We start from the raw sequence: 25250 nt of genomic DNA, 5'->3' as shown, positions 1-25250 counted from the left end.
CTGCGACCCACCTGATGACTGCCACTCAGGGTAATTATAGGCCCCTCTGCCTTATTGGGACAAGTCATCATGTCTGGGAGGTGATGAGCTGGTGCCCAGTGGCAGCCCTCAGGTTCACCCCACCCTCCGGCAGCTCCCAGGACCTGTTCTTATACATCAGCTTCACGACGCGTGTCCCACCGTCAGACTTTCCTGGGTGCAGCTCCTTCAGCGTTTGTTCCCACTTGGAGATGGCATCACAGATCTTGAAAAGACAAAGGTCTAAGGTCAGAAAAGCCCCTTGTGCAGAGAGTAAGATCCAGCCAGAGCTGGACTCTAGCGCAGCTGAGTGAGGGTTCTGTCCCTAGAAGGTTGCCCTGTGAGGCTTCAGGCTGCCAGGATGGGAGGTGCCCACCAATTCCCTTTCTGTGGAGAGGAAGATGGTGCCATGGGTGTAGTGAGCATCAAGACAGGACTGTTGCCTCATTGGCTCTGTGAGGGCTGGCCTCTTGGGACCTAGGCAGGCCCCAGCGGAGTCCATGGCATCCTGGCTCCATGTCTGTTTCACCCACCTCATTCTCCTTCAATAAATACACCCAAATGCCTGCCATGAGCAGAGCCGTACAGGTACCCACCCATACCTTTACTAGGAAGATAGGGGGCAATTTTTTTTCCATGCATGCTAAAGACTAGCCCTTGTTCTAGAACAGCAAAGGAAGCAGATGCTGGAGCCAAATGCACCCATCCAGTGTGGCAGTACAGTCCCACAAATGCTTAACCCCCTCATGGCACTAGCCCAGACCACTGTACAGATCAGCTGTCTCTTTCAAAGGCTTTCCCCTACAGAGGTACCATGAGGACCTACCTCCCTAAACTATGGTTGGCTCTATAGGCTTACACCTATAAGCATAAGCAGACAGAGTAAAAGCTAGGGGATCGTGCACAGCATGGCACCCACTGGATCTACATTATAGCTGGTGACCTAAGTGGGCAGATACAGTTGGTGGCAGTCTGTCCCGGCAGGGCCTCCTTGTCCTTACACTGAGCCAAGAGGCTCTTTCCCTGAATGCTGCATAGTCCCTTGAGGGAGACAGGACTATGAGGATCTTGTCTTCAGAGTCAAGGTTACATGTAGCTTTCCCTGCATGCATGCACAGAAATGCTGGCCTGAAGAGATCATCTTGGTCTCCACACCAGACAGGCCACTGGTCAGTTAGGCACATACTGGATGAGTTCTATCTCCACCACTTATATCTGAGTTAAGAGGCGCTTGCGTGGGCTGGAGAGATGGCTCAGAGGTTAAGAGCATTGATTGCTCTACCACAGGTCCTGAGTTCAATTCCCAGCAACCACATGATGGCTCACAACCATCTGTGATGAGATCTGGTGCCCTCTTCTGGCCTGCAGTCATACTTGCTGTATACATAATAAATAAATCTTAAAAAAAAAAAAAAAAAAAGAGGCGCTTGCGTGTGTGTGGTGGGGTGGGGGGTTATTTACCTTGACACGCCCTTGAAGACAGTGTTCCAGGTCCCGGCCAGAAGGATCATCTGTGAAGAGGGCAAAGCCAGACTGGGATGGCTTCCTCATGCCTGTCTCCTGGTTCAGCCGCTGGAGGAACTCATCCACTGTGGAGGAGCCATCAAAACCAACCACCTGGGAATGGGGAGAGGCACCTGAATTAGCAAACTTCCTGAGGGGCTGTCATGGGGTGGTCGGGGTGAGGGCAAGAGGTCAAAGGCAGCTGGTTTCCACATTCACGTGCAGAGGAACCTGAGCCTGCCCACTGTAGACTGGAGCTGGACAGAGCCCAGTCATTCCTTTATAGTCAGTGTTCTGAGGGTGCTATCTCAGGCTGCTTTCTGTCTGTGTTTGAGCTTCCTTGTTCATGCAGTGCGTTCAGAAGACCTGCCTGTAAAGCACCACATGGTAAAGCACTCTGGGATTCGAGCTCCTTTCTCTATCCCCACACTAGTCAGGCCACTCCCACCTCAAATCTAGGCCCATCCCATTTGTTGATGTGCCTATTAACCTGACAGTCCCCAAGACTCGGCGCACTTAGAAGTACTCTCTGGACAGCGACATGGGAAGACTTGGGGTAGGAACCTGCTCCTCTTTCTCACCTGGTAGGTCCCATTGGCAAAGTGCACAGGGATGCTGAAGGGTAAGGAGTGGTGGAAAGGATTTCGTAGCAGGATGGACACCACTTCCATGCGTGATGGCCTGGCCTCCCGCTCCCCTGTCTGCAGGGTCCGCTCCACGGCTCGCTGGCAGTACGTGGCATACTGACCAGTTTCACTCCTAAAAACAGACGGGAGTCGTGGGAAGTCCTTCCTCTTGGCACCCTGAGGTGCATACCCAGACTTGGCCAGGATAAAAACTAACTGGATAGGGCGTGGGGACCTAAAACTAGTATGAGATGTTATTACATTTTTATTTCGGGAGGAGGCACACTTGTGGAAGATAGAGGACAACTTGAGGGAGTTGGTTCTCTCCTACCACGCTGCTCCTGAGGATTGATCTCAGGTTGCCAGCCTTGGCGGCAAGCACCTTTACCTACTGAGCCATCCTACCAGCTCCAACTTGTCCCTGAGGACCTATCTGCAGGACATGGCTGCCATGGGCATTTTCTTTGTTTTTTTTTTTAAACTAGTACTAGGGGATCTAACCCAGGGCCTTGTACATGCTAGGTAAGTGCTCTATCATTGAGCTACATCCCCATCCCTGCATATATATATATATATATATATATACACACCTGCAGAAACCAGAACACTGAATAAACATTTGGGGGTAATTTGGGATAGCATGGCTTCACATGAGAGTATTCCCCAAATACCCAAGGACACATGGATTGGTGTCCAAAGCAGCTAAAGTGTGCTCAGATCTCCACCTGCTCATGGGTCCATGGCGATGGGTGAAGTCTCTCAACCCCAAGCAAGTCTGAGGGGAGATGCCGTCAATCCAACCTCATCTTCCCCCGTCATCCCTTTGAAACATGGCGGTCTGCAGTGTGGGGGCGGCAGGGGAACGCTCTCACTCACCTGGGGTCTGCATGGCGTTGAAGCTGCTGTTTGACGTACCAGAGGAAGTGGTGCTGAGGCAGGAAGAGCGGGGCACACAGAGCCAGGAGCTGCCAGCACTGCCATGGAACACAGGCAGTATGGGGTGAGTGCTGGGATCCCGCTCCTGCAGCTTTGAGCTACAGGACCTTCACTATTTTCTCCACACCAGAGTCTCAACTCCCTCGTCAGGCGCTGCCCAGGACAGCACTTGTATTCCGACCACGCCCAGATCAGGCAGCCATGCTCAAACAACTTGGACAAGAAGCTGCCCATGGGCTAGGGTCGGCGAACACCTGCCCAGGCACCTTGCTACCACCCTCCCCACCCCCTTAAACAGCTCTTATACATGGTTCCAGCCAGTTGCTACGTCCCCAGCGTGTGCCCACCTGCACGAGAGAGTACTTCTGAGGCGGCCGGCAGCTGGTCTGCTTCATGAGCTGGCAGTAGATCTCACTCTGCAGCTCAGGGTGAACAAGGCAGACCTGCAACGCCGTCTGCGCCAGGGACACGTGGTAGTCCACCGAGGCGGCCTCCACGGGCACGTTGATGAAGAGCTGGCAGGACTGGAAGGGGCATGGACAGTGGGCACGGGCAGGGGCAGCCCAGTGGTTATTCTTGGGGCATGCACTGGTGCAGCAGAGCCTCAAGGAAGATTCAAGTTCACGGACGACCAGCCCTTTCTAGAGGGAGCGCTGTTTCTGCTTGTGAGGCTAAAAGGGGGGGCTACTTGAGGGCAGAATCGCCCCTTCTTTAAATGTGATGTTTCCAGCACACAAGCCACACATAAGCTTGCCTGTATCCGCAGAAAACATTTTTTCTTTTTTTGCAAGACAGGGTAGCACAGACTGACATTTAACTCCAAGTCCTGCCTCTGCCTCCTGGGTGTGCTGTGATTGTGGGCAGTTAGCGCCACACTAGCCCCTAGCAAGGCGTTCTGTTTTGTTTGTCAGAAAATGCAGATGGGCACAGAGAAGACTAAACTAGGTCAGAATCTCTGACGTCCAGAAGTCGTGCAAACCGGACCTTTTCTGCTGTCACTCGAAGGGGAAGGCAGCCCGCAAGGGAGAGCTTTGGCTACCATTTCCCAGAGCGCCAGAGAAGGGTTATATTCCTGCCACAAAGGAAGCCATAAAGGGGACCCTGTGGGGCTTCCTCTTCCTCGCCACAACCCTAGGGCCACCCCAGAACCACACAGGTCTCCGTCCTGTGATGGGCTCAAGGTGTGCCCAGCAGAGCCTGGGCACGTGTGGGCACCAACAGGCACAGGCCTGGGCTCCGCTCCGTCGTTACCTTGAAGAGCTTGAGAGCCTCCGTCTGCAGGGCCTCGGAGGGCAGGGTGGTCAGGGAGGCGCACAGCCCGTCCCGGCTGTAGCACAGCATGGGGTGTCTCCAGAGCGGGGAGTCTGCACGGAGCACAGACAGAGGGCGGTGGCGGTTACTAGAGGAAAGAACTCGCCTCCTACCCTACCAGCCCCAACTCCGATTTGCAAGGTGGACAGTGGTTTAACTTTGGGAAACACGGGGTTTGCCTGGGTCGATCATCTACAGACTGACGGCCACGGAAGTGTGGCCTGCAAACTGCACATTCCCTTACACGGCTGGCGAGGGAGGCAGCCAGAGCTTTGCTGAGCTGGCACAGCCAGGCCAAGGAGAAAAAGCTGCCAGTGAGTCTGAGCACAAGTGTCTGTGTGCAGGGGCCGCCTTCCTTGCAGTACCAGGTGGAAGGGACAGACGTATCCACCTGAGACAGACCAGCCCTTGGGGCAGAAGTGAAGAGGTAGGTGTGGTGTGCACCTCTGGGTACTTCATGGGGGTCCTGAGAATTAGTTGCCAAATAAGGACCCCCAGACATGCCAGGATTAGGCTAGTCTGCTCCAAACCGAGGCTCCATTTATTAACAAACTCTTAATTATAGATTAACCAGCTGCCGCCCCCGCCCTCCCCTCTCCCCCCAAGTCTTTTGCACAGCTAAGCCAAGCTACAGATTAAACAGAGTAGAACATTTACCCAGCTGTCTGGAGAGTCTGGTTCCCAGGGTCCCGCACCTACAGTGGTTACCTCAGTAGACGGAGAGGCCCCGGAGCACAGGTCGGGGATTCCCCCAGGCATGTTTAACGCCGCTTAGGCACCACAGTGCTCTCTTGGCTTCTTGTCCAATAAGCACCCTGCCACCTCCCTTCAGCCCGGGCAGCGGTGGCCACTCTGGCCTTACCTGGGTCGCCCTCGCCATCCATCAGTTTCCCAATGAGCTGCTCATAGAGAGTGCCCACCCTGGTACTGCTGCCACCTGCAGCCACCGTGAGGTGGTAAAGCCACGTATCCTGGAAAAGGGCAGAAGACAAGCAGATGCCAATGAGGGAGGAAGAGGGGCGGCAAGAGTTGGATTTGGAGTGGGATGTAGCTCAGTGACCAGGCACTTGTCTAATGTGTGAGGCTCTGGGCTTGACTCCCGCCAAGCCCCTGCAAAAAAGCAGTGTGTAATTTTAAGATGGTGTGCACCTGTAATGATGTCACAGCAGGAGCTGGGGGGCTGAGGCTGAGGGATCTCAAGCTCAAGGTCGGCCTGGGCTTATGAGACCCTGTCTTGAGGGGGGAAAGTAGACTTTCACTAGTTTGGCTAGCATGAGTCAAGGTCACCACTCCAAAGAGAAAGACAGGATCATTGGATGTCAATGCACATTTCCAAGTGTGTGGCGCTCTATCATGGCCCGCGATGAAGAAATGCTGGTCACTTGGAATGAATCCACTAGCTATTCAAAAGTAACATTCCCATTCAGTGTCCAGGAAGAAATAAACTTGATTAGAAACCTCAGCGGAAAGACAGAAGGGAAATGAGAACCCAGGTCCAAGCTTGGCCACAAAGGTCCAGCTCCTCCCTTACCTTCTCGTGCTTGGTGCGGATGAGGAGGTAGGTGGGGCTGTGCTCTGGGGGGTGGATCACCAAAGTGCAGTGTGAGGAGAGCAACCGGCCAGTTCCTCCGGCCTCATAGTCTTCGTCCGAGTCACAGGACCGATCTACTTCCTCTATGTGAGCACCCTGCACAGGCAGGCAGCCCAGGGGTCTCTGTGGACATGAGCCTTCCATGAACAGGGCAGCAGGTGGACGGGGGAGTCTCCTTTTTATGGCTGCTTTGGCTGTGAGGGGCTGGAGACCATAGATGTGGACGGAGGGCAGGAGGAGGAGGTGGACGCTGCCGCATGGCAGCCAGGCCAGAAGCAGATACTGTGCTTTGGAAAGGACCAACCGACTACACTGGCTGTGACGTGGGTCACATGCTCTGGAGGGAGCGGGAGAGATGGCCTTTGTATCTGCTGTAGGGTTTAGTGTGGTACAGGGCAGAGCTGGGGACTGCCATCAATGGCGTGCACTATGCACAGTTTGGAGGAGGCGCTGTGAGGAGGCTGATGAAATACCTTGTCCTCGTGGCTCCGGTAATAGTAGAAGATTTTCCCAACAAGGGCACACCAGACCAGCTTGGAGTGGCCATGCTTTACCTGTTAAGTGAAATGACTTCATTCGAACCAGGGCTCCAAAATAAATCCAGGGCCAGCCAAGACAGGCCACGGGGAAGACTGCCAAAGTCGGGTCTCCTTTCACAGTGAGACTGCCATGGTATGTACCCTGTGGTAACCTGGCCACTACTGGGCCACCCAGGGACCTATGACCTGCCACTGAAAGACTACCCAGGAAATCAGAACATGGATATGGGAAGAACCCACTAGTTGGCATAGGCCAGAGTTGTAAGGATGCTGCAAGGTAAATAGAGGCCCTGGCAGTCTGGAACCTTAAGTAAGGTACCGTAAATCACAAGGGAACAGCAATTGGCCACTTACAGAGATGAAGGATGGGCTGATGGGAAACAGCAGCTCGGAAGGAAGGAGTCTGAGCCCCGAGCTTGCTGGGCACAGTAACTGTTCCTGACCTAACCCACGATAACTAACCCTGTTAGTATGCTTCCTAGTTAACTTCCCTTTGCTAGACTTAACTAGGATCCCTGCTTCCCAGAAAACCCTGGTTAACATGTGTTTAGGCAAACCTGGGATACCAGGCATCGCATGGCAGTCCCACGGCTTTACCCAGGCCTTTCCTTTGTACTGTTAATCCTAACACAGCTAGTTACACTGTGGGGGGGCACCTGACATCCTAAACATCAAGTGAAAACATTTCTTTCCCTTTTGTCTTGAGAACAGCCCCCATCTGTTTCCAGAACCACCAACATCATTTGGTGTGCTCAGACATGTTTGAGCCAGCTGGCTAAGCACTGGGATGAGTTCTTGGAGAAAGAGCCCACCATCTCTGGGCACTCTCATGCCTGGTTCTCGTTGCGTCCCTACCAGTTCCACCTTGTACCTTGGTCAGCCAGCCCTTGACGGTAGGCTTGGCGCCCCCTTGATGCAGAGCTGGAGGTCCAGTGACCTGCACCTTCAGCAGGCTCTGGAGGACACGGATCCATTCTTCCAGGAGGCTGGGGGACTCTGCTGTTAGGTAGTAGGTCTTGTTCTCAGAGATGAGCTGGGGGCGTGCAGTGAGGGAGGGCGTTAAGAGCCAATGAAAGACACATATCCTTCAACCCACTGGGCCTTCCCAATGGCCACCTACGCTCTCCCTTCCTTTCCTTTTTGACTTTCTTCCCTTCCCTTCACCGCTCACTCTGGCTCTTCTTTCTCATGCCCACACCCTAAGGTCATATCCTACTCCTGCTATAAAGTCATCCATCCATGCTTATGTTTGCCTCGTCTCTGCTTCAGTCACAGTCATATCTAAACCCTACACCACACTGTGCATCTACAATCCAGCTGCTACGAGCAGGCTCACCTGGAATGTCTGTGCTCCTTCCCCTCGAACAATCTGGCAATGGGAGTTCAGATCCACTTGCCCTTGAGGTTTCCGGATGACATCACTCTGTAAAGGAGGAGAACATTGGAGTCTGAAAGCTTCTCAGATCATCATTTTTTACTCCAAGTTATAGGCACAAAGTGGAAAGTGATTCCCAAACTTCCCTGGCTGCGGTACAATGAGTGACTTGTTCTGTATTCGTCTTCTAGCCAAACAAAGCCATAATTAGGAATGTGGGACCCTCTAACGCAGGCCTCAAAAGGTCTCAGAAAGGAGAGCGAGCCTCTAAAATTGGATCAGAAGCTACTAGGTTGTTAGTGATCTAGAAAGCTACCACACTCCTTTGACTGAGCTGTGTGTGGTGACAAGTGTCTACAGTCCCATCTACTCAGTAGACCACGGCAGGAGGGTGAGGCTGGTCCAGGCACCAGAGCAAGACCCATCTCGAAAAGAAAAGAAAAGAAAACATTTCTATTCAATCCTTATGCCCACGGGTATGGCAAATAAAGTGGCACGCAAGTCACTACCATCCTTTCCAGCATCACTACAGACATTACTAACTGACAGTGGCATGTTTCTCAGGGAGGAATTTAGGCCCAGAATCCCTAACACAGAGCTGGAGACAGCTTCTACCAAGCAAACATCTGCACAAAAGACAAATCTGTTTTATCCTCTTCAAAACATGACGATTGGTTCTGCCAACCTAGTGCTCAACATTTGAGGCCCTCGATTCCAGGCAGTGGAGGAAGAAGAGGAAGCAACAGTCTTTTCTGTTAGAACAATCCAGAAAAGGTAAGGGCAGCCTAGGAACATCCTTTTACAAGGCCAGGTGTAAGAAGAAATCAGTTGGGAAGGAAGAGGAAATGGCCAGCCAACTGGCCTAGGACTGCCTTGGTAGCCTTCTCAGCGTGTTTCAAGAATAGGTGACCACCCCGGAGTCCCCTGTGTGGCCCAGCACCTCCAAGGCCAGCCAGGCTGCCAAGTCCTCCCCCCGGCAGGCCTGAAGCCATATGGCCCTTCCTCCAGCCCCGTACACAGTGTGGGTGTGGGCTGTGGCCCTGTGGTTCTGCCCTGGGGAGGGTCTCACCGGAGACTTGTAGTACAGGATTTGTCCCTGTCTCAGGACAAACCAGCGCCTCTTCCACGTCTTCACCCGGCTGCCCATTTTCAGCAGGTAGCCTGACTTCTCCAGGGCCTCCTGAGGTATAAGCAGGGAAGAGGGGACAAAGAGGAGAGTCACTTGAGGACCCTGAGGGGTGGAGGGCAAGTGGGGAAGGGGGGGTGAAGGGGAGGTCACATGAGGCTCCTGGACACCACTCAGGACAAAATGGTCTAGACCACCTCTATGTCAGTTTTTGTTAAGAAAAAAATTGTTGACCACCTACGGGTGTCTATTTCCAGACTGAACACTGAGGAGATCCAGAGAGAATCGATTAAAGTGTGGCAGCCCTACCATGGGAAGGATCCCAATGATGACTGGGGAAGGAACACCTAGCCCCCACCACGAGAAGGTGGTAGATCAGGGCTGCACGCAGGAGAGAAGCTGGCCAGGGAAGGCTTCAGGAAAGAGCGGCATCTGAACTAGCCTATAGACCAGTGGTTCTCAACCCTCCTCAGGCTGCGGCCCTTTAATAAGTTCCCCGTGTTGTGGTGACCACCGACCATAAAATTATTTTGTTGCTGCTTCATAACCATAATTTTGCTATTGTTATGAATCATAATGTAAATATCCGATATGAAGGATATCTGATTCGAGACCCTGATACGCTAAAGGAAAGGCCAGATTCTTTTACCAAGACCAGCTGAGAGGAGGAAGGCCATTCAAGGCATCAGAGGCGGGAGGAAGCAGGCAGGTCTCTGGGCCACAGGCTTCCCATCCAGAAAACCCAGCAATAACCATGAGGACCATGAGGCAAATGAGCCAGAAGCACGAGGCAGGCACTGAGGCAGCACCTGACCTGCTAACGCTTAACTGTGAGTCATGGCAGCATCTGAGGGTCAGGGTGAGGGCTAAACAAGGTGCCAGGCGCAACCCTCATGGGCTCTGAGAGCTCCCTGGACGTGGACGTGGACTCAGTCCTTCTTCAACACGGGTCTGTGCACAGCTCTCTGTAACACCTGAGGCGCCCCCTTCCCTCTATCATCTCCAGGTCCTTCCTCTCTCGAGCTGCTCCCTGTATGGGTACTGAGGGCCAGGCGGCCTCTGCTCCTATCAGTGCCCCTTCCCCATCCACACCCAGGGCTGTGGACTCTGCTCACCCCTTCCGTGGAGTAGGATGACGTACGCTGGAGTTTGTGTTCAGGCTCTGAGTAGTCACTGTCCAGTGAGCAGGCATCAGGGGGGATGGCGTAGTCACCCTCGGAACTTAGTGAGGACATGGAGACTCCTGGCCACAGGGGAAGGAATCAAGGCTGGGGTCCCACACCCCTCCCTATACCCATCCGGCCAGGAGATGTAAGGCTCCCGAGTCTGGAGTTGAGGGTAAGACTGGTAGGAACCCTAGCAGAGATCAAGCAGGAAAAGTACCTCTCTTGATGGCCCGGGGGCTGCCCAGTCCACCGGTCTTCCTGTACTCAGAGCAGGGGACTGACATCCGGAAACTCGCTTGAGACCCGCAGTCATCATCAGACCCGGAGGACTCATCCCCAAAAGGCACACTGCTGATCTGTGTGGCTTTCTGCAAGACAGTTCAGGCTTCAAAACCAGCCCCCTTCCACACAACAGCTCTGGCCTGTTTGGGATGTCCACGTAGCCTGACTGGGGAAGCATGAGGCCCTCACCCAGCCGAGGCACTCACTGCAGGCTAGACAGTAGTCCCAAGCAGTGTGAAGTCCCTTCTGACCTCCATGCTGCCCTCTGGGTTCCCAACTCCCCTACCCCAACTTCTACGGTTCTCCAGAGAGCTCCTGCTTCTTCCACTAGGGGACCAGAAAGCCACACCACAGGCCAAGTGGGGGCAGGCCACGGAGATAGGGAGAGCGACTTTGCAAACACAAGGACAATCCTTTCAATGCTGTAAGAGTGTGGCAGGAGCAGAGCCAAAAGGTGACTCTAGAGCTACCATGGTGGCGCACGCCTTTAACCCCAGCACCCAGGAGGAAGGAGCAGGCAGATCTCTGAAGAGTTCGAGGCCAGTCTGGGCTAGATGACGAGTTCCAGACCAGACAGGGATACACAGTGAGACCCAGTCTCAAAACAACAAACAAAAAACTATTGTGACAAAGCATTTGAATTACTGTTTTTGTTTGCTTTTTTTTCTTCATTTTTTTGGTAGTTCTAAAGATAGAACACAGAGCCTTACTCTTTCTAGGCAAGTGTGCTATCACAAAGCTACATCTCCAGCCCACAGCCCACAAACTGCTCTTCGAAAGTAATTTGGCAGAACCTATCAGAATCTAAACATTCACAGAACCTGCCCGGGAATTCTATCTCTAGAATTGTGTCCCCAGAAATGTGAGTGCGCAGGGTGCATACGCACGATGGTGCTCCTTGCCACATTTACTTTAGAAAGAGACGGATACAACCTACGCTAAGTCGACAGAGGGAGACCCAAGCTAATTAGAGTGCCGTCTACACCAGGGATGACACACACAAGACACGGAAGGGCAGGCTGACACATGGGGAGGTGAGTCACCAAGACATAGGCTAATGTGTGCAGGATCCCTTCGTGTGCATGTGTGTGTGCGTGCATGTGTGAGAGGAAGAGAGATGAGAAAAAGGAGAGCATATGTACAGGTCCACATGCACACTTGTACAGGTCCACATGCACACTTGTACAGGTCCACATGCACACTTGTACAGGTCCACATGCACACTTGTACAGGTCCACATGCACACTTGTACAGGTCCACATGCACAGTTGTACAGGTCCACATGCACAGCTGTACAGGTCCACATGCACACTTGTACAGGTCCACATACACACTTGTACAGGTCCACATGCACAGCTGTACAGGTCCACATGCACACTTGTACAGGTCCACATGCACAGCTGTACAGGTCCACATGCACACTTGTACAGGTCCACATGCACAGTTGTACAGGTCCACATGCACACTTGTACAGGTCCACATGCACAGTTGTACAGGTCCACATGCACACTTGTACAGGTCCACATGCACACTTGTACAGGTCCACATGCACACTTGTACAGGTCCACATGCACAGTTGTACAGGTCCACATGCACACTTGTACAGGTCCACATGCACACTTGTACAGGTCCACATGCACAGTTGTACAGGTCCACATGCACAGTTGTACAGGTCCACATGCACACTTGTACAGGTCCACATGCACAGTTGTACAGGTCCACATGCACAGTTGTACAGGTCCACATGCACACTTGTACAGGTCCACATGCACAGCTGTACAGGTCCACATGCACAGCTGTACAGGTCCACATGCACAGCTGTACAGGTCCACATGCACAGCTGTACAGGTCCACATGCACACTTGTACAGGTCCACATGCACAGTTGTACAGGTCCACATGCACAGCTGTACAGGTCCACATGCACAGCTGTACAGGTCCACATGCACACTTGTACAGGTCCACATGCACAGTTGTACAGGTCCACATGCACACTTGTACAGGTCCACATGCACACTTGTACAGGTCCACATGCACACTTGTACAGGTCCACATGCACACTTGTACAGGTCCACATGCACACTTGTACAGGTCCACATGCACAGTTGTACAGGTCCACATGCACAGTTGTACAGGTCCACATGCACACTTGTACAGGTCCACATGCACACTTGTACAGGTCCACATGCACAGTTGTACAGGTCCACATGCACACTTGTACAGGTCCACATGCACAGCTGTACAGGTCCACATGCACAGCTGTACAGGTCCACATGCACAGTTGTAAAGGTCCACATGCACACTTGTACAGGTCCACATGCACAGTTGTAAAGGTCCACATGCACAGCTGTACAGGTCCACATGCACAGCTGTACAGGTCCACATGCACAGCTGTACAGGTCCACATGCACAGCTGTACAGGTCCACATGCACAGCTGTACAGGTCCACATGCACAGTTGTACAGGTCCACATGCACAGTTGTAAAGGTCCACATGCACACTTGTACAGGTCCACATGCACACTTGTACAGGTCCACATGCACACTTGTACAGGTCCACATGCACACTTGTACAGGTCCACATGCACACTTGTAAACCATCTGCGACTGCATCAGACGGCCTCACGGAGTCAACACCAGCGCATTAACAATAGCTGACTTTGATGTTAGGAAGCAGGAGAAAGCAATGTTAGAGAAATTTTTTCTTTTACTTTTGTGTTTTTATTCTTCTACGTAAAGCATCTAGGATTTAAACAGGAATAGCAAGGGCTGGGAGTGTGGCTCAGTGGTACAGCACCTGTCTAGCAAAAGGAGGCCCTGTGTTCTGACTCAAGCACTGCAAAACCAAACAAAAACCGGTGGCGAAAGATGAAAATCCCATGTTGCAGTTTCATGCTAAACTCTTATAATAAACTCTAAATCATGACAAAATGATGGGTAGGCAGTGCTCGTTACTGCCTAGCTCATTACCCCCTGCAGTGATCTAATAAACTTGTTTTCATCCAAAAAGAAACACACACACACACACACACACACACACACACACACACACACACACATATACACACACGGTGGGCCGAGCTGCCTGACCATGGTTACTGGGTGAAGACCCCAGTGCAGTCACTGCCCTGGGACGAGGGGCTTCTCCTGATGGGGACATCCCCTCTTGTCGTGGCAGTTTCTTACCCCCTTCAGTGCTGTGTAGACAGGCACGGTGACATTCTTGTAGACGAGGCCAGAGAAAGCCCCAGGGAGGGCGAGGGCGGGAGGGCCTGAAGCTGAAGGAGAACACAGGGAAGAGGTGAACTCTGGAGGGCGGCGCAGCTCAGCCAGAGGCTGGGGGAGGCAGAGAACCGGCCAAAGACTTCCCATCTCCTCTCCCCACTTTGTGTTCCCGTGACTCCCTGGGGATCTCGGTCCCCACGGATGAAGGGCCCAAGGGCTACCCTTTCACCATTTCCTCTCCAGGAAGCTTGGGCCTTGCCCACTCTTGCTGCAGTGAGTTATGAGTGTGTGCCTCTCATTGCAGATGCTATGGGCGGTCAGTGACTCTTGAGCCAAGGGGCAGTGCCCATCTGAATCAGGGGGCTCGGGGCTCCTCCCACCCAGTTCAGTCCTGCGCGAGGTAAGCACCGCGAGATGGAAGGCAGGACTTGAGGACCCTTCCTCGCTGGGTGATAATCTGAACTTATACACCCCTTTTTCTGGTTCCAGGCAGCCCCCCCTCCCTGCCTGCTGTACCCCAGCGAATGGGAGCCAGGCCCACCAAAGACATTTTAGGCCCGATGCCCCCTATTCTGCTCACCGCAGCAGGCAGCGTTACTTCGGGACGATACGTCTGACAGCTGCATGCCTGATGTGGCCATCGCATAGATCCGGCTCTCCTGTAATAACAAGCCCCAGGCGGTCAAGGACTGCTCACCTCAGTCCCCCCAAGGCAGTGGAAGGAAAACGTGACACAGGGGTAAGCAGACCTGGGGTCACCGCTCAGGACAAGCAAATTTCTTCATTTCGAAGCCTCATTTTCCCCAGCTCTAAACTCCTACTGACCTTTTGAGGGTCTGATCAATGGAATCAAATGAAGTAGTTAATTAATATATAATATAAGCTTCCAATATATAATATAATAATATATAATATTTCATGCCTGGGACATAATCCATGCCTGGCAGATATTCCTTCTCTCTGGCCTCCACCCTTCCCCTTGAGGCAAAGGAGGTTCAAAGAGAGCTGGTCAGTAAACTGTCTCTCCATTTCTTAGATTCTTGCCTATTTTAGTGACCCCTGGGTCCCTGGGTCTCACCCCAGAGGTTGCGAGTGTTGGCAGTGAGGAAGGGAGAGCCCCAGGGAGATAGATGGGTGTTCGTAATTCAGCTGTTTGAGGGCTAGGATACCTAGCTTCCTACAGTAGCAGGGTGCGTGTGTTAGCCTTCCAAGGCCAACCAGAAAGCTATTGGAGGCCAACAGGGCTCCAGACCCCTAAGGTAAAAAAAACACTTGTGCAGAAAATTCTGGCGCAAACTATGCATGCCTGAGTCTGAAGCGGACTCAAGAGGAGGAGAGTTTTGCTCCCAACAGCCAGGGAGGACCTTCCCAGGCTGCTCCAGAGCTGTTTGCTCTATCAGCCCTACAGTGAATGCAATGTTCCTCTCAGGCAACTGGGGAGTCACAGGCACTGACCGGGAAAGTCAGCCACGCTGGGCCAGAGAAGCAACTAAGGGCCACACTGGAAGGGACTGGGGTGAACACTGGGGTGTGGCCCCAGAGCAGCTCAGCTAGAGGGTAAATGGGATGATATGCTGAGGTAACCAGAGTTACGGCAAGACAGGTGGGGGACAACAGAGAGACACCCAGGCAGGGCAGTGCCCGGGGCAGGATGCCTATGCTCAGGCAGGGCAGATACGTTAGGGTGAGGAGAAATTGGATGTAGATGTCTCTGCCCATATTGATCACGGACTTACACCAAGGACAGGCTCCCACTTCACAAAGGAAACAAAACTCAGGGCTGAGGGAAGAAGGTCAAGAAAAAAAAAGATAGCTCTGTTGGACAAAGGGCACGGAGTGTCTCCCTCATGAAGTTGTTGAAAGGACTAGAGAAAGAGAGCTGTACAAACCCGAATGTAGGTGTACTTGGACTGAGAATGCCCTTCTCTGAATTCCAGGCTTTGCTCCTGACAGTTCTTGCCTGGCTGGCCCTGCCTGGGGGAGACACCTAAGCTTCGCCAGGCAGCTTGGGGGAACTTGTCTTCTTTCCCTCAGGAGCAAGTTACAAAGGGGACTGAAAATAGACAAGTTCCCTCAAACGGCACTGCCGATAACGGGGTTCCTGGGGTGCCAGCAGGGGGGGTCAGTGTCAGGCCTGACGCTGAGCCTTATCGCCTTCACCCTGGAGGGCAGCTGACCACGGGCCACACTTGAAGCGCTCTGCTGTCGATGGATTTTTGAGACGAGGCCTCATTGTGCTGTTAGGCTGGCCTAGAACTCCTGGCTGCTTCTCTCGGCCTCCTGAGTGCTGGGACTTCAGGTCCCCAGCTCATCTGCCTACAGCATTTCATTTATCTTTCCTATCTTTTAACTCTTTCCCTCTCGCACCCACACGTACACACACCTGACATGCCTGGGCCAAACCTAAGAACCACTCTTAACCACCACGTGAATAGCTACATTCTGGTAAAACAGCAGACGTGAACAAATGCTCCTTTTGGATAACACCTACTGAACGAATGCTCCTTTCCACAGCCCTGTCTGAATGCTCCCTTACCCCCGTCTACCTCCAGGGCTGCAGAAGAGGCCAGCAGTGAACAACAGGACCGGCAGCCATGGCCTAAAGTAGGGCCGGCCCCCAGGGATGCCACGCTTCCTTACCTACTGTCCTAACTGTGACTCGAGTCTCACTCAGCAGGTGCTCTTGAAGCAACCCACTGGCTGGCCTGCAGTCACCGTTAACGGTTCCGTCAAAAGCCTGGGTGCGGAGCCGCCTTGAACTAGCACTTCAAAAGGAGACCCGGGAGGGTGCTGCTGAAATTTAGGGGCTGCCAACCCACCTGAGAGTATCCCGTTTTCTCTGCTGCCAGGAGCAGATGTCCTTGCCCCTCTGCAGCATTGGGCTCGATGAAAAGATTGACCCATGTGCCCGTGTCCCCAGGGGCAGTGCCCCTAGAATGCCGGGGCTGGGCTTCAAGGCAGCCAGACCTCCATGGGAAGCCTAGTTCCTTCACTACCATGACCTGGGGGAGTGGCTGAACTGCAGACAGCAGCTTCCTATCTTTCAAAGGAAGAAATAACACTAATCCCTCTGTGCCCGGCCTCCATGTCATCCTCACCACCGACCTGTAATATTCCACCCTCCCTTATTTTAACCTTTGTCACGGATGTCAGACTAAGAAGTAGAACAGTAGGAAGAATGACCTCTGTTCCCATCACCCGTCTTCACTCTGTATTAAGGTATGTTCGGTCTTACTTTATCTGGATCCCCACAGTCATCCACTCTAGATGTCATGTCATTGTGTAGAATGTGACCCATAAGGGAGCTAAGGCTCAGAGGCAAAGATAGCGTCGTGACGGACCACTAAGCACTCACAAGCACTTACTCAGTACATAGCTTAATTAATTACTTAGTATGGAGGGAGGTTTGTCTGCATGTCTGTCTGTGCACCACTTGTGCACATGGTACCCGAGGAGGCCAGAAGAGGTCATTTATCTCCTGAAACAGTTGTCAACAGGGACCATGTGAGTGCTGGGACTCGAACCTGGGTCCTCTGCAAGAGCTGAACCAATGCTCCATCCCATCAATATACATTTAATCCTCCTAGGAACCCTATTAGTAGGATCAGCAAGATGCCTCAGTGGGTAAAGGTACTTGGCATCAAGCCTGACAGCTTGGATTTGATTCCCAGAATCTGCACGGTGGAAGGGGAAAGCCGACTCCTGTACATTGTCCTCTGATCTTCACGTGGACACCATGGCACATGAACCCTCCCCCCAAATTAGACGTAAATAAATAAAGAAACTCTTCTAGTAGTCACTACCACCCTCATTTTGGAGACAGGAAACTCGGGCCACGGGCTTAGTAACTTGCCCAGGTTCAACAACAGCGGCTTGATGAGGGAGGGCAGAGCGCGCCACTTCCACGCATGTCGATTCAGAATCAAAGCGAACTGAGAAAATCACAAAGCACCCAGCTTGGCATGTGGCACATATCACTTCCAATTCTGACTCTGCCCTGCCCAGGTGAGTGGGTCAGGCAGGCCTGTCCACCACCCCCGCCCCCCACAATGGCTGTGAGGATGAGCCTTCTCTCATGGGCCCTGGATATTCTCAGCGGAGACCATGCCCGTGGTTGGCTCTGCCCAACCCTGACGAAGTCACTCACCCAGGATGGAAACCGGTGCAGCGGAGGCGTCGGTGGCTTGCTCTCCAGTTCCACTTCCTGCAGCTCAGCCCGGGGGGGCTTTGGGCGCTCTCCTTCTTCCTGTGTCCCCGTTGGAGGTGGCTCCTCCATCTCCATCTTCTCTGCTTCTTCCCGGGCTTTAGTTCTGGCTTCAGCCTTGGAGAAGCCAGGTGAGTGGAGGGCTGACAGGGCCCCAATCTTAATGCTTACCACGTGGTCAAAATGCCCGGGACCCACCTGGGGTTGACTGTGGTGCCTTTTGGCCGCTTGGACGCTGTCCCGGGGGTTGCTGGGAGCCCGCGCCTTTGGCAGGGTCAGACTACTCCCAGGGCCACCTTCCCTGGCAGAGATCTTAGTCCCAGGGAATGTCCCTCCCCGAGCAGTGACCAGATCTGCCCTGTAAGAGGCCGACCCATGTTTGGGGCTGCTAGGCTCCAAGAACAGCTGGCTGGGTGAGTCCTCTCTTCGAGGATGAGATTTAAGGACCTTGGCCTCTGCTATTTCCCCAGGGTGGGCCATGCTGAAGCTCAAATCCTCAAGACTTCTGGCTTCTGACACAGAGTCCTTGTTCTGCCGGGGACCCAGGGCAGGTGCAGGCACAGCCACCTTCAGAATTTGAGTATGGGGGTTACTGTCCTGCTCCACAGGCTGGGCTCCGGGCCCTGAAGGGACAGGACTCCCCTCTGGAGCTTCTAGCAGCTTCTCTGAAGGTGTCATCCGCAGATCTGTGGGTGAGGCAAAACCGGGCGCGCCCATTGAGAAGGTCTTCCATCCTGTCCCACACCCTGCTGTGCCTCTGTCCACCCGCCCACCTACCCTCGAGAGCGTCCTGAAGGGCTTCCACCTGCTCCGCTAGCTGCTGATTACAGGCCTTCAGGTGCTCGTTCTCTGTTTCAAGCTGGACAAAAAGAAAATGAAGGTTTAGGGGGGGCATGTCACTCAGTGGTGGCGTGCATGCCTAGGATGCCAGAGGTCCTGGGTTTGATACCTAGCAGTAAGGCAATAGAGATTTAGAATGCCCAACCCCTGCTTATTCATATATTAATCCAAAACAAGTCTATTTTTGAAAAATAGCACATGGTACCATTTGGCAGCCCTTTGGAACACTTTCTTTTCTAGTTTATTCTGTGTGTGTGTACATACACACCATAACTTGGATTCATTGCAGTTATTTATTTATTTATTTATTTATTTATTTATTTATTTATTTATTTATTTATTTAGAGGCAGAGTCTCTCTATGTGGCCCACACTGTCCTGGAACTGTTAATGTGTTGTTTTTGTTTTTAATTGTGAGATATAGCACATACACAGAAAACTGCATCTCACTTCAGCTCACGTGACTCTGAAGCTGCTGCTCCCGTGGCCGCCTTGCAAGCCGAGAGCAGAGTGTCAGCAGCACCGACACCCCCAACTTGCCCCTTCACGGTCACACTGTCCCCTCCCCACAGAAGACAACAAAGTCTTCTTAGCTTAGCGGATTCTCCTGCTCTCTGCATTTTCCCACCGCAGTCCCAGTTCCCACACATCAGTTTAGCTGGACCCACGTTCACTAGGGACCCACGTTAGCTAGGTAGTTACACAGGGTGTGTACTTCTCAACATCCACTTCATTTCTCTCACTACAGTATCTGTGAGGTCTATCCTTGTGGTGGCTATATTTGCTATTAAATTAATTAAGCCCGGGGCTGGAGAGATGGCTCAGAAGTTAAGAGCGACACTGGTTGTTCTTCCAGAGGACCTGAGTTCAATTCCCGGCAACCACATGGTGACTCACAACCATCTGTAATGAGATCTGGTGCCCTCTTCTGGCATGCAGGTGTATATGCATGCAGAACACTGTATACATAATAAATAAACAAATAAATCTTTTTTAAAAATTAATTAAACCCAACACAATTTTCTTGAACACTTTTCAAGCAAGGGCCAGATGGAGGCTTGGGGCATTAGTTCATTCTGTCCCTAAGAACTCACAGTCCAGTGGGACTTTCTTAGAAAGAGCCATTTGCTTGCTAGTAATGCTGTAGTGTCTAGTCCCAGCTTCCTAAACACAGTGACAAACTACAAAATACACAGTTAGAGAAGAAGAGGGCCCCAGAGAGGAGAGAACCAGAGGTGCTTGGTGTGAACAAAGTTTCTGTCTGGGTGAGAAGCAGCTTTGGAAATAGGTGGTGCTGACGACACACAGTATGCCATACGGTAAGCGCTTAGTACTTCAGCATTTAATAAACAGTTAAAATGGCAACGTTTATGTGTACTTTACTACAATTTTTTTTTTTGGACAGGGTTTCACTGTATATATAGCCCAGGTTGGCCCCAAACTCACAGAGCTCTGCCTCCCAAGTGCTGAGATTAAAGGTGTGTGCCACCACATCGAGAATGGCCACAATTCTTTTAAAAAGATTTAGTTTTAGTTGGTATGCATGTGTGTGTGTGTGTGTGTGTGTGTGTGTGTGTGTGTGTGTGTGTGCTTGTGGAGGCCAGGGAGTTGGAGCCTGCAGGGCTGGAAGTATAAGCAGTTGTGAGCTGCCCAACTTAGACATTGGGAACCAAACTCAGGCCCTCTGCATATACGTTCTTAACCACTGAGCGTTTCTCCAGCCCAGACTTTCCTAAAAAAAAAAAAAAAAAAATGAGAAAGAATAAATGGCATTGTGATGTGCTCACTAAAAAGAAGTTGAGAGGATTCTCAGGAACTTCCAGATATGAATCCATCTCCTCAACCTCAAACCCAGCACTAGGCTAGAAGGAGGCTTCGGGAAAGCTGCCCAGGACAAAAGGGAAGGAAGTGAGGAGGAGGAGGAGGGTGGAGAAAGGGAAAGTGGGTCTAGGCAGGACTGAGGCTCCGGGCGGTGAGACGGCAGGGGCAGGGCCCTGGGCAGGGGCCAGCTCACCTCGGCTAGCTTCACCGTCACCCACTCCTTGATCTTTGCAGCCTTTTCTTGAACAATCCTGGCTTCTTCAGCTCTGGTCTGCTTCTGCAAGGAGAAAGCCTCTAGTGAATCACAGCACTCAGAAAGGGAGGGGGCAAGCCAGGGGAAGGAACCAGTGACAGGATGGGATGACAGAGCAGAGAAAATGAACTGTTAGAGCTTTTAAAAACATTCTTCCCAGGCCTGATCCTGCACACTGACAATCTCAGCACTTGGGGAGCCGAGGCAAGGGGATCCCAAGTCCAGATGGACCACACAACAAAATCCTGCAAGAACAGAACTTTTAAGTGGGAAGGGCTTTTTCCTACACGTAATACAAATCCCAAAAACCCACTGAGAAAAAAGCTAAATAATAAATCCATACACCATCTCTATAAATTACTGTGTGACAAAAGAAAAATGGTTAAACAAACTAAATTACCAATGGCGGGCCAGCTGTGACGGTGTACACCTGTACACTCATCTACGCACGAGACTGAGGTGGGAAGAACAGTTAAGCACAGGTTCAAGACCAGCCTGGGCAAATCGGGAGACCCGTTTTCGAAACAAAACAAAAGACCTACTGGAGAAAGATTTGCAACAAAAACAACCCACATACAGATGGCTATGTCCCATGAGCAATCCAATAAACATGCAAAACATGCAAAGGACATGAACAGGAAGTCCACAAAAAAGGACCCAGGAGGCTGTGAAGCTCAGTCATACATATACAGATATATAGGACCTCATTTCCTCTATCAGACTAGTTTGATATTACCCTCAAATGTCAAGACTACGGGGAGCAACTCTCCCACAAACTCACAAGGCCTCTGTGGACACGATTAGACGACATCTACCAAGGTTTCAAACACACATACCCTTGGTCTCACAGGGCCACTGCATAGGAAGCACTCTCTGCAATACTTACCATTTGAGAAAGCAACACAACACACGAACCCCAAACCTAAATGGGCCTGAGTGCCCACAGACAAGAGTTACTAAGTAAGCATGGCACAACCACAGAATGAGAGTCACTGATGAGCTTTGGTACACAAGAGACCAGTGAGAAGTGGAAACGGAGCCCTGGGGAGACAGGGAACTGCTGCTTATCATTCTAGACCCTTCTGGAGGTTCTGCTTTTTACTATAGCATACATTATGCTTACAATTAAAAAAGAGAGAGAGAGAGCTGACTGATCACAGAAGTAGAATTTCTCAAAATAATCAATAGTTGAAAAGTTATTCATCTAGCCAGGCCTTGAATTCCAGCACCAGGGAGACAGAGGCAGGCAGATGTCTGAGTTTTGAGGCTGGCCTGGTCTAGTTCTAGGACAGCCATCTCCATATAGTAAACTTCTGTCTCAAGAAAGAAAAAGTTTACATCTAAGGGCAGTGGTAGAACAGTTGCCTACCATGCGTAAGAGTGTAAGTCTGAGTATCAGTACTGGTGGGGGAGGCTTAAAAAGAACTGTAGGATAAAATGAAATATGAGTTTTGATTCTATGTGAAACTTTCTTACTGTAAAATATTATGTCCTGAATCTAATCTCTCTGGTCTTGAATCTGCACCTCTAAATGAGAGATAAGATAGCCCCTCTTGCTGAGCCATTCTGTGGGTGAAATAGGAGTCCAGAGTTCGGTGCTTACAGCGCAGTTATCAGTCAGCTTAGGATGAGAACTACTTCCGCTCCTCAAAAGCACGGAGCAAGTGGTGACCCCAAGTTGTTCAGAGCTGAGCAAAAATGACTCTTGTTAAACTTCTAGGAAATACTGCCTGACAGTTCTCCGACGACAGACAGACTCCAAAGCAGAAGTCTGTGGAAAGGAGCTGGGAATGTAAAGACCTCAGGACAGAATTTCAGACCTGGAAAGACCTTAAAGGTCCACCTAGTTCAAAACTGGTAAGCAATGGCCCTGAGGCCAAACTCAGTCTTCCCCCTGTTTGTCTCCCACATATTTTTGTAAATAAAGCTTTATTGGAACACAGCCACACCCACTCATGCACTGATTATCAATGTTGATTTCACCCCGTGACAACAGAACTGGGCAGCTGCAACACTGACTACGTGGCCTGCAAAGCCCAAACCAACTGAATTCCTTGGCCCTGTACAAAAAGTCAGTGGACTCCTGACATCCTCTCAGGACAGTCATGGCAACTGAGGCCCAGGGATGAAATGCAACAGCCCATCTTCAACCAGTCATGACTCAAAGAACAGCATTCTTTCTCATCTGATCTTTACCTACTGATTATAACTGTAAACAGTATTTTTTCTAACCTGGGATCAAGCCATTCTGTCTCACCGACCACTTCTTCCAACTCTGAGCTACTCAAAGGAAAAAAAAATCTCTCTAAAATCAGTGGGTAAAATTCTATCTTCCTGGACACAAGGTGTCCAACTGCATAAAAGGCACATCCAGAAGGAAATGTTCAGTGAATACTGACAATTACGATGCACCCACACTGACCGGAAGGAACTGCTTGTTGGGTCAGCTGAAACCTTTACAGAGAATGCACATGCAGAGAAGTCAAAGTCCCCTGACTCTACCACTGGGCTGGTGACTGGGGATGGATGGTAAGATGGCACCAGGGGAAAGCTGAACCGATGAAGCCAGTGAGAAAGGAGACGGAACCACGATGGGGAAGACACGGTGGCGTGTGTCCACCCAGCACTTGGAAGGTGGAGGCAGGAAGAGAAGAGGTCAAAGCCATCCTGGGCTGCATGATGGTGGTGACAGGACTATGAAGGGGAGGAAGTCTGGGCACAGGAAGCGGCAGAGGGGCCAGGGGGGCTCTCCAGTCCCTAGGAGCAAGAATGCTAACTTGCTGCAGTCCCGGGCAGCGGTCTATCAGGCTCCCATGAACTCGTGAGAAGTCTCCCTTTTCAGTGGCAACTCTATTCTCTGCCTGCTCGGCTTCATTGAGAAACTTGGGCCAACCAGCTGAGCACGGCTGACCATCCAGTCCTATGCCGTTTCAGTCACACGACAGCCACGTATCAAGTAGCACATGCTGGCCTGGCACAAGGCCACCACGGAGAAGGAAAAGATCTCCTTACCAAGCCCCGACCACGTGTCTGATATTCTTCACAGATACCTAGGGGTAATTATACCTCAAACCTCAGAGGTTTCATAACCTCTATTGTATGAAGCTGTAAAGTGAGAATCAGTGAGCCAGGTAATTTCCCCAGAGAGCAGCAGGCAGCAAAGGTGGCATTCCCCACCCCCACCCCCAGATCAGTATGCCTCCAGGGCATACTGCATTTCCCCTAGGTTCTAAGGAACAGATGTGAAGAAGACACTAACGATCAGCATACACAGTACAGTTTCACGAGAAATGAGTTCCCCATCACTCAGGGCTCAAGCACAGGGGCTAGAGACGCCGAGGCCAACTGATACAGATGCTGAGCGGGGAAGCAGGCTCTGCCTCACATTAGCCCCTACCTGCTTCTCCAGCTGTGCCTCCAGCTGGCCGATGAGCTCATCTTTGCTCTGCACGGCTTTCAGCAATTCTTGGTACCTTTGGTGCAAGCTACCTGGGGAGTCCACACTCTTCAGACTGGACAGTTTGATCTTCTCTTCCATCACGCCCACCTGAAAAGTGCCGACAAATCCTCATAGGGTCTCAGATCACTCATGTCGCGTGTGCCGTGGCCAATACAATATGCAACGGGCTAACCACCTTGCTGCTTCAGAATATGCCTCCTAGGCAGAGAACCCTTACCCGGGGCAATCTGGACCAGTTTATGAAGTGACCATTGATGCTTTCATCTGAGCAAAAGAAGGAACTGACAACAGAGGAATTCGTCTTGGCTACTCTGAGAAGACCAGCTACATCTTGGGCCACGGTCTTTGTGTGATGGGGAGGAGGGGTGATGTTAGGAAGGAGTTGACCAGTTGGGTTCGGGAGGACATCTGCTCCCACCCCACTGGAGCAAAGACACTACTCAGAGGACATCCATGTATGGTGATATTTTGTTGTACTCTAATAAAATGTGCCTGAAGATCACAGGACAGAGCCAGCCACTAGATTAAACATAGAAGTCAGGCAGTGGTGGCACACACCTCTAATCCTAGCACTCAGGAGGCAGAGATCCATCTGGATCTCTGTGAGTTCAAAGCCACCCTGGACTACAGGAGATTAATCAGGTCTAAAAGAAACAGAGCCAGGCAGTGGTGGCACACACCTTTGATCCCAGCACTTGAGATCTCATGCCTTTGCTACCAGTATTTGGGAAGCACACATGCCTTTGATCCCAACACTAGGAAGGTTGAGACAGGAAGTGACATGACTGGGCGGAGAAAGGAATATAAGGCAGAGGAGACAGGAGCTCAAGCCTTTCAGCTGAGGACTCAGGGGCATTCAGTCAGGGGATTCATGGAGTTGTCGAGGTGAGAAGTGGCCGTGGCTTGTTCCTTTGTCTCTCTGATCTTTCAGCATTTACCCCAATATCTGGCTCCAGGTTTTTATTATAAGGCCATTT

At 51.6% G+C, this 25250-nt stretch overlaps 1 protein-coding gene across 4 annotated transcripts in view; it reads right to left on the bottom strand.

Moving 5' to 3' along the window:
• Positions 1–25250, bottom strand: part of Plekhh1 (pleckstrin homology, MyTH4 and FERM domain containing H1) — a 52197-nt gene that overhangs the window by 6077 nt on the left and 20870 nt on the right. For 2 of the 4 annotated variants that reach the window (XM_028876113.2, XM_028876114.2), the window contains exons 4-23: positions 24211–24360; positions 20754–20837; positions 18678–18759; positions 17844–18586; positions 14277–14355; positions 13658–13749; positions 10409–10559; positions 10141–10268; positions 8969–9079; positions 7861–7947; positions 7396–7557; positions 6459–6539; positions 5926–6108; positions 5257–5365; positions 4335–4447; positions 3431–3607; positions 3024–3121; positions 2103–2280; positions 1480–1635; positions 144–244 (exon numbers count right to left, since the gene is read on the bottom strand). In XM_028876113.2, the coding sequence (XP_028731946.1) occupies positions 144–244; positions 1480–1635; positions 2103–2280; positions 3024–3121; positions 3431–3607; positions 4335–4447; positions 5257–5365; positions 5926–6108; positions 6459–6539; positions 7396–7557; positions 7861–7947; positions 8969–9079; positions 10141–10268; positions 10409–10559; positions 13658–13749; positions 14277–14355; positions 17844–18586; positions 18678–18759; positions 20754–20837; positions 24211–24360 (3065 nt within the window). The remainder of the gene's footprint in view (positions 1–143; positions 245–1479; positions 1636–2102; positions 2281–3023; positions 3122–3430; positions 3608–4334; positions 4448–5256; positions 5366–5925; positions 6109–6458; positions 6540–7395; positions 7558–7860; positions 7948–8968; positions 9080–10140; positions 10269–10408; positions 10560–13657; positions 13750–14276; positions 14356–17843; positions 18587–18677; positions 18760–20753; positions 20838–24210; positions 24361–25250) is intronic. The other 2 variants (XM_037210672.1, XR_003735234.2) reach the window with 2 other exon arrangements.

This window comes from Peromyscus leucopus, chromosome 14 (genome assembly GCF_004664715.2).
Source record: "Peromyscus leucopus breed LL Stock chromosome 14, UCI_PerLeu_2.1, whole genome shotgun sequence".
NCBI classification, from domain to species: Eukaryota; Metazoa; Chordata; class Mammalia; order Rodentia; family Cricetidae; genus Peromyscus; species Peromyscus leucopus.
The sequence above is the reverse complement of the archived record's forward strand: the minus strand, read 5'-3'. Positions and strand labels throughout refer to the sequence as shown.